Below are 8,974 nucleotides of genomic sequence, written 5' to 3'. Positions count from 1 at the left end.
GTATTCTTTGTTAATGTATGTGTATAGGGCCGTGTGCTGTTAATAGCATTGTAGTGCGAGGCATGGTTTCTCTTGAAAATTCTTAAGTGTCTTGACATGTAGGCGGCTAGCTGTCCTGTACAAACCTGTAGCTCCTCCAGATAAGACCAAGGAGAACGACTACAATCTATTTGGCACTGCAGCAAATTAAAAGCAAGAAGGCGTACATACACGTGCAGACATGGGAAGACAAGTCGGGAAGGGCCTGGAGAGAAAAAGAGTAGGGGCATGCCCCGGTGTGAGTGGACCAAAACATTCCGGCCTAAGTGGGGTAGGGAATTTCCCGAGCAGCCTTCGTAACCCCTGCTTCTCCTAATGGGTCAGTGAAGCCATGCTTGTCTCGAGCATTGATGTTTCTGACCTAGGGTGAAGAGATGCTGCTACAGTTAGAATTAGTCCAGTGCTTAGATGAGTGCCCCCCCTATGGCCTTGCACTGAGCGAGTTCGTTAAAAAAACACAGGAAGTAAGCGAAGTGTTCTGTTCGTCACACAAGTGGCTAGAAAAAGTACCTTTAGTTCTTTTTACAACCAGAAAAGTTAGGTGTTCAAAGTTAAAACATCTCTGCGTCCCAGTATGAGCAGCAGTCATGTCGAAGGCTTACACCCGAGTATATACATCAGTTACAGCAAGCAACAGACCCATTTAAAACACTCCGTGGAACGGGATGCGACAAACGGGACGTACACATAATTATGTTGCCGACGATGTTGTTGTTATATCTAAACAAAAGAAGCCTCAAAGTCCCCAACATATGGAATCGGTACGTTCCGGGGACTGAGATATAGGAACCGGGGAGTGTTGAGGGGGGCGGGGGGTGGGGGGGGGGGGCTAAACTTCGTAATTGGTTTTTTGTCTCGATATCTACACACTAAAAACGTCCGAAGTCCCTAACTATATAACCCTTAATGAAATAATACAAGCGTAGACAGCACCTTTACTTACCTTGTGTGTCGGTATCTATAAAAATCTGTGGAAAGACAGTTTCTCCCCGAGGCGAGTCAGGAGCGCTACTGTTTGAGTCCGGACTCGGTCCGTCGCCCATGGAAGGGTAAAACACACAGAAATATGACCGCCGCCATTGTTACGTCGTACGCCGAGATTGATTGATGAATGCTTGAAACAGATACGGCAACACGATCGCCCGGCTGCATTGTGTTTCAGAGCGGCAGTTTAGAATAGTTTTGATGGTTATGTAAAGTTTATAGGACTTTTGCAGTTATCACACCGGAAGCTACGTCATGGCACCGGAACGTACGTCGCCATCCGTCAAAAACCTGTGCTGTTTTCATACTACAACTGAAGAGTTAAACCTATTCTGGAAACTGGCAATTAAGGAAAGGTACCTTTTTCACTGGTTTGGAGAGGTGGGGAAATGTAATATTTTGTACGATAACCATCAAAGTTAACAAATCGGTTTAACATTCATCCGTTATTTTGACTTGTACGAACCCTCCTAACACACGAACAAAGTCTAACTTAGTTATACCACTTAGCTAAACTCGTATAAAGACGAAATACAGTATAAAGATATAGCAACATATCAAACTCAAACTTTTCAATGCTTTCTTAGTCAAACTGTCTGGCTAGGTAGGAAAAATCGTGAAAGTGAACAGGATTCGGTTTCATTCCAGTGTTTATTTCATACAAATGTTGTCAAATCATCATAACGTAAGAGGTGCGTCACGTGACGTCACAGCCGCCACGCTGATTGGTTGAAACCAGGAAAGTTTGACCTATAAATTTGCATATTGCATAATTCATACGTAATTACGAGGCTGTAGGGAAAATCAAAATTCATCCCCCGTTTAACCATTCAGCATGGCGGGCGATGCTTACGTCATAGTCACGTGAGCGCAAACACCATAAAGAGAAAGAACAGATTCCCGTTGTGCATGAGGTATATTATGTTTGCGTTGAATGGCTGTGAATTCGAACAATAGTCTATCCAACACTTGGTTACAGTAAGTTTGTGTCATTGACTCCAGATGATATTTTCTCCCACCACCTTTGGCAATGAAATAAGATAAATAGCATAAAATGAATAAAGTTCTAATTCAATCTACTAGTATACCACTGGATTACAATATGAAAATATCAGAGGTTTCAGATGTCCTTCTAACATCTTTCTCTAGTGATTATATATAAATGTTTTGTATAAAATGGCTTGAATGTAACTTGAGTATATCATATTACAACGTGGATTGGTAAAAGTATAGATGTTCAAGCAAAACTGGTGGTCTGCAGAAGAAGTTTAGTCATCCAGGTAACAAAATGCGCAATGAAACAGTTAATCAAGGAGCTGGGGAGACTCTGGAAACGGCCAGACGTTTCAGGGAGCATTCACTATTTAACGTCAGTGACACTGTGCCATTGACAAAAGGATACTCCCTGAAACGTCTGACCGTTTTCAGAATTTATACCGTTACTTGAGTAACTGTTTAATTGCGTAATGTAAGCGGTCGATTGTAACCTTACATTTCAGAACGTAGACCCAGAAAAAAACTTTCTGAAAGAAATTCAGTGTCTAAAATATGTACTATAGTAAGCTTTAAAGTCTGATCAAGTACATTGGCTGTTCTTCTCTGGAAAAAAAAGCCTACTGTTTCCTCTTAGGAGAGCCCCCTAGCGGAGACTATCTTTCCTCCATGGATAAAAGTCCCGATAAGCTAAAACATCATTTACCTGTACCTACAGTTAAAAACTGTCTGTGAAAAAGAGGAATTCTCGAATGATTAATTTTCTACAACTCATCCCCATTCTGCCAACTATCAATGAAGATTACGCTGCTCTTTCTGGAGAGAGACCCCTAGCGGTTCCTATCATTACTCCACGGTGAGTCCTCTGGCTGCGGCGATCCTCCGCTGGATGGAATAGTCCAAGTTGATGGTGCAGGGGAGCAGGTTCATCATGTCCTGAAACGCACATTAAAGGCATCTCTTAGTGGAATTTCTCTCTCCTCTCTCTCTCTCTCTCTCTCTCTCTCTCTCTCTCTCTCTCTCTCTCTCTCTCTCTCTCTCTCGCTCTCTCTCGTTCTCTCTCAATATCTCTCTCTCAAATTCTCTCGCAGTTTCTCTCTCTCTTCTCTCTGTTTCTCTCTCGAATCTTTTTACGCTTTTTGTGTTTTGTTATCTTTTATAAGTCATGCTTGTACATTTTGCATGAATTCCCACTATAGAGTCAAGGGTAACACAAATCCAGTTTAGGCCGCAGTGAGGTCGCCAACGTGCCGCAGTCCAGTAAAATACCCACTCAAACTGTTAAAATACATCCTCACAATTGAGGAAGTTGCCCTCATGTGCACGCACCTGCACGGTGAACTTTGACTCCGTCAGCAGCAATTCGAACATCTCGGGGTCACCGTCAAGGTTATTCAGCCGCCGGAAACCCTCCTTGTCCACCCGGCCCATTTCCGGTTTCACCTTGACGAACACGGCAGCTAGTTTGGTGTCCCTGCAGAAAAAAAATCACGCAAAACTCGTTAAGCAAAAAATAACCTCATGATGATATTGGGTACAGATCTTCAAAACTTATGGACAGCTGAAAGTCTATATCGCCCCCCGTCCCGGTAAGGTTAATGTCGATTGCCCTAAGTTTGGTCATATGCAGTTGATTAAGACTCATTAAGGATATCGATAGCAAAAGAGATATTGGGTGAAACAAGAGCAATCCTCCCTCAGATATTTGTAGTCTGATTTCATATTTGAGAGAAATTACAAAAGTTTTCAGTAAGTCGTCGAAGTAGACTTCATGACAACAAGTATACATTTATTTTCAAATAAAGCATGTTGAACAATTTTTCTCATGACGTGTAAAAAATACTCACTTGTTTATCTCATCCTTCCCGTCTATGTATGACGTTGAAATCTGCTCATCCGATCCGGTCACGTGATTGCAACGTCGCCTGATTCTGTCTTTTTGCTGAGAGTCCTCGATGTACTGCAGTACCCAGCTTGTCCGGTAGGGCCACTGCTCCACCAGAACGACCCAAAACGCCACCTGGCGAGGCGTGACCCGCTTCAGCAGCTGTCTGTGCCTGAGAACCTTCACGGTCATGCGCAATATGTGGTACAGGCTTGTGATGTGGAGCGCGTTGCCATGGATATACGGCATGATATCATTGTCTGCGTCACCATCGTCGTCATCAAGTGCCTGGATGACGTCACCTAGAAAGTCTTTGTAAACGTCATCCATGATGTCTTGCCTTAAGTTATTCAGGACTTCGTGAGTGCTGACTTGGGTTTCCAGTGCTCCTATCAACGTTCTCGCTGCCACGTCAACTTCGTCAGATTGCTGCGATGTCGGCAGGAGTGGAGCAGAGGGACCCTCCTGGGAGCCGCCATCTTGGTTCGGAAGGTCCTGGGGGCCACCATCTTGGTTTTCAAGGTCATAGGGTGCATCCGGTAGGGCTGTCCACAGGGACGCTCTGCCCTTGGTTGAGGTCTGTCCCTGGCCGTCCTTCAGGAACATTTGGCGCGCCTTGGTCCCCGCCTTGAAGGAGATTCTGCCGGTCTTAACGGAGATGTACTTCCGGACCAAGATGCCGCTCTTTCCGTCCACCACCGTGTAGAGCATCTTGCGCCGGTCCGCCACGCTCGGCTCCGGCAGGCACACCGGGAACTGCACAATCCTCCGCAGGTACTCGTACCTAACAACACGGGAACAACGCGTGAACAACACGTGAACAACACATAAACAATGTCATGATAAGTGTCACCCCCCATCCTGAGATAATGGTAGGGCCCAGAACTGGGGAGAGGTCCGGCGTCAGTGACCGGGGTCAGATGGGATCTGAGAGTTCTGAGAAGTGGCCGGATTGTTCATGAGTGGAATAAAAGGAGTGTGAACCGAGATCTTAGGCTGTTCCGTCTGTTCTGTGGATAAGAAACCTGTCACATTGGCGTTGTTCGGCTTGGATCAGCGGAAAACCTTGAAGAATCGGTGGGTCAAGGCCAGGAGAGCTTTGTCAGAACTAGGAGAACTTTGCCGTTTGGAGAAGCGGTGTTCTGCCAGGACCGTGGGATAGCCTGCAGAAACGGACACTGTGGCTGTGTTCGTGGGTGTCTGCGGAGAGGCGTATACACGTGGCAGAGAAGTTAGCATATCCATCGGGGGTGCCGTTTGGAGAAGCGGTGTTCTGCCAGGACCGTGGGATAGCCTGCAGAAACGGACACTGTGGCTGTGTTCGTGGGTGTCTGCGGAGAGGCGTATACACGTGGCAGAGAAGTTAGCATATCCATCGGGGGTGCCGTTTGGAGAAGCGGTGTTCTGCCAGGACCGTGGGATAGCCTGCAGAAACGGACACTGTGGCTGTGTTCGTGGGTGTCTGCGGAGAGGCGTATACACGTGGCAGAGAAGTTAGCATATCCATCGGGGGTGCCGTTTGGAGAAGCGGTGTTCTGCCAGGACCGTGGGATAGCCTGCAGAAACGGACACTGTGGCTGTGTTCGTGGGTGTCTGCGGAGAGGCGTATACACGTGGCAGAGAAGTTAGCATATCCATCGGGGGTGCCGTTTGGAGAAGCGGTGTTCTGCCAGGACCGTGGGATAGCCTGCAGAAACGGACACTGTGGCTGTGTTCGTGGGTGTCTGCGGAGAGGCGTATACACGTGGCAGAGAAGTTAGCATATCCATCGGGGGTGCCGTTTGGAGAAGCGGTGTTCTGCCAGGACCGTGGGATAGCCTGCAGAAACGGACACTGGCTGTGTTCGTGCGTGTCTGCAGTGAGGCGTATACACGTGGCGGGGAAGAAGGCTGCGTCGATCAGGGGTTCGGGGCCAAGAGCAGATTCCAGGAGGATTCTGTTCCAGGACCCAGGCAAGAGGACCCGTGCTGACGAGGAAGCAGCCAAGAAAAGGACATAAGTTGGAGTGGGAACTGGGGAATTTCCCGTCGGTGAAATTGTAGAACACTCGACTTTTGTCACTTTAGGACTAAGAGAGAGAAAGGACTTCCGACATAACTTTAGCTGAATCGAACAGTTGGTGTTTTTCTTATTTTTATTCAGGATAGACCTTCTGTTGTTTGTTCCTGTTGACTTTCTGTTGTGGGGGGTTGTGAAAGATAGAGATAACAAGCCTGTTGTTTTGTCAGCATATCACATCTGGGCTGAATTTGGGGAACTCTATACTGTATTTGTAGGGGGTAGTACATTGCTGCAGTCAGAGGGTCCCTTCCCCAGAGAGGACAGACTTGCTTGTTGCACATCTGTTTTGAATTTTGTAAGGGCTTAACTAGGGGACGGTACATTGCTGCAGGCAGGGAGTCTCTGACCTGTGTGGTCATGGATGTGTTGATAGCACAAGCGAAGGAGATGGGGCTAGAAGGGCCAGACATTCTAGAGTTTGTTGAGAAACAACAAGCCCTTGAGAGGGACGAACGGGCGAGAGAGCGCGATGCTCAGAGGAAGCACGAGCTTGAGATGGAAGTTCTTAAGCTAAAACAAGCGGAGGTTGCGGGAAAGAAAGGCGGTACGGGTGAAGTTAAGGCGAAGGCGCCAAGGCTGCCTTGCTATGTCGAGGGCGAGGAGATCGATGGGTACCTCCTAAGGTTTGAGCGCTTTGCTCGGGCCAACAACTGGGAGGAACACCTATGGGCGTCCACGCTTAGCGCTCTACTAACAGGGAAGGCCCTGGATGTACTCAACCGCATGTCAGAGACAGATGCACAGGACTATGAGAAGGTAAAGGAGGATGTGCTTAAGAGGTACGAGTTAACTGAAGACGGGTTCCGGAAGAAGTTCAGAACCGAGCTCCCGCAGGAGGGAGAAGCGCCCGACCAGTACATTACCCGGTTGGGTAGTTACCTGGACAGGTGGCTGGACCTGGCCGGGACGCCGAAGACGTACGAGGGGATATGTAATAAGATTATCCAAGAACAGTTCCTGGACTCGTGCCCTGTGGATTTGGCGGTGTGGCTCCGCGAGAGGAAGCCCAAGTCGCTGGAGGAGATCGGGACATTAAGTGAGCAGTACCTGATCGCGCACGATAGAAATTTGGCCGAAGGTGCCCGCCCACGCAACTCACCAAGTTCAGGAGGGGGGGTGTCCACCAGGAAGAGCGGTAACGGTAGCTCCAGGGAGCTCGGGGGAGGTTTCCGCGGGACCTGTTACCACTGTTACGAAACAGGTCATCTGAAAGCAGATTGCCCAAGTTTGAAGAGAGAATCCCCTAGGAAGAGTATGCTCGCGCAGAGTATGTTCGCACAGGGGAGAGCCAAACCCTGGGACGCGGACGGAATCTTGGGGGAGGAGAGTAGGTACAGCAGCAGTGGAGCGGTAAATGGCCGGAAGGTGACGGTGTACCGGGACACCGGGAGTTCAAAGACGTACGTCAACCAGAAGTTGGTGCCGCGGAATGCCTACCAAGAAGACAAAATCAGGGTCAGGTTGGCCAATGGGACGGTGGATACCATTCCCACGGCAAGAGTCGAGTTGGAAGTGGGAGGGGATGCGAAGGTTGTGGAAGTAGGGGTGATGAACACACCCTACCCGGTGTTGCTAGGCAACGACTACGGGGAGGCCTGCGTCACGAGTAGGGCAAGTCCGGTAGCAACTCAGGAGAGTAAGAATGAGTTGGGGGAGGACAAAAATCGTGCTGGGAAGACAAAGTCGGTAGTTCCGCGGTATCAGATCCCAGCGAGGCAGAAGCAAGGGTATCGAGACGTGAAGTGTCCTCCGACGGCAGACGTGAAGAGCAGAAGTATCGTGGAGGAGAGGATACAGAAGCTCATGAGTGAAGACCCTGTCTTCCGGCGGGGTCGTCTGCGTTGGCTGCAGAGGCAGCAGGAGCTCATGAGAGAAGCGGGAAAACGTGGCAGACAACAGGAGTATGGTGTAATGAGGGACAGGGAAAGAATGTAGCAGCAACATGACATGTGTTAGTTTAGATTTGTTAGATGCTAAATTAGGATAGTACATGATGTTAGAAGATATCTGATGTATAGTTATCTTCCTGGGGGAGGTGTCATGATAAGTGTCACCCCCCATCCTGAGATAATGGTAGGGCCCAGAACTGGGGAGAGGTCCGGCGTCAGTGACCGGGGTCAGATGGGATCTGAGAGTTCTGAGAAGTGGCCGGATTGTTCATGAGTGGAATAAAAGGAGTGTGAACCGAGATCTTAGGCTGTTCCGTCTGTTCTGTGGATAAGAAACCTGTCACAAACAACACTACACCGGGGACTGGACAATCCTCCGCAGGTACTCGTAACCAACAGCACGTGAACAACGCGTGAGCAAAACGTAAACAACACGCGAACAACAAGTGAACAACACTTGAGCAACACGTGAACAACACGTGAACAACACGTGAACAACACGTGAACAACGCGTGAACAACGCGTGAACAACACGTGAACAACGCGTGAGCAACACGTGAGCAACACGTGAACAACACGTGAACAACACATAAACAACACTACAACGGGAACTGCACAATCCTCCGCAAGTACTCGTACCTAACAACACGTGAACAACACGTGAGCAACGCGTGAACACTACGTGAACAACACATAAACATAAACAAAAACAGGTAAGCAGCACGTAGAATACACAAACATATGACGTAACTGACACGTCACGAACCCGCTGGAGTTGTTGGTGATGGTGTCCGTCAGACGATTCTCCAGACAGTTGACGATGATCTTCGGGTCCATGGCGACGATGGAGATGATGTTGCTCTCCTCGTCCGACAGCAGGATGTTCATGGCCTCCAGAACGCCCACCACGCGGTCGCCAGGGCAACAGTCCAGGTCGTCCACCACGATGATGACGCGGTACTGGATCCCCATCACGTGTTCTAGGAACCGCAGGAGTGACGTCACCGTCTGAACCTCAGACTTCACCTGGAGAAAAATACACATAAAAGTTTATCTATTTTGTATGAATGGTCACATTATTGACGTCTGTACACCATACAAAAAGCAAACTCGTCAATTTTCT

At 48.5% G+C, this 8,974-nt stretch overlaps 1 protein-coding gene across 1 annotated transcript; it reads left to right on the top strand.

The window, feature by feature from the left end:
* Positions 1 to 4,750: 4,750 nt before the first annotated feature.
* Positions 4,751 to 8,150, top strand: LOC136425682 (uncharacterized). The gene has a single exon (XM_066414622.1). It carries the CDS (start codon positions 6,320 to 6,322, stop codon positions 7,895 to 7,897), a length of 1,578 nt encoding a protein of 525 aa, XP_066270719.1. The 5' UTR covers positions 4,751 to 6,319; the 3' UTR covers positions 7,898 to 8,150.
* Positions 8,151 to 8,974: the final 824 nt, after the last annotated feature.

The sequence above is a fragment of the Branchiostoma lanceolatum genome, chromosome 19, assembly GCF_035083965.1.
Source record: "Branchiostoma lanceolatum isolate klBraLanc5 chromosome 19, klBraLanc5.hap2, whole genome shotgun sequence".
Lineage (NCBI taxonomy): Eukaryota > Metazoa > Chordata > Leptocardii > Amphioxiformes > Branchiostomatidae > Branchiostoma > Branchiostoma lanceolatum.
This window is presented reverse-complemented; position numbering and strand designations above follow the sequence as displayed.

Coding starts and splice junctions, on each gene's coding strand:
- LOC136425682 (XM_066414622.1), top strand. CDS start 6,320: ATGGATGTGTTGATAGCACAAGCGAAGGAGATGGGGCTAGAAGGGCCA.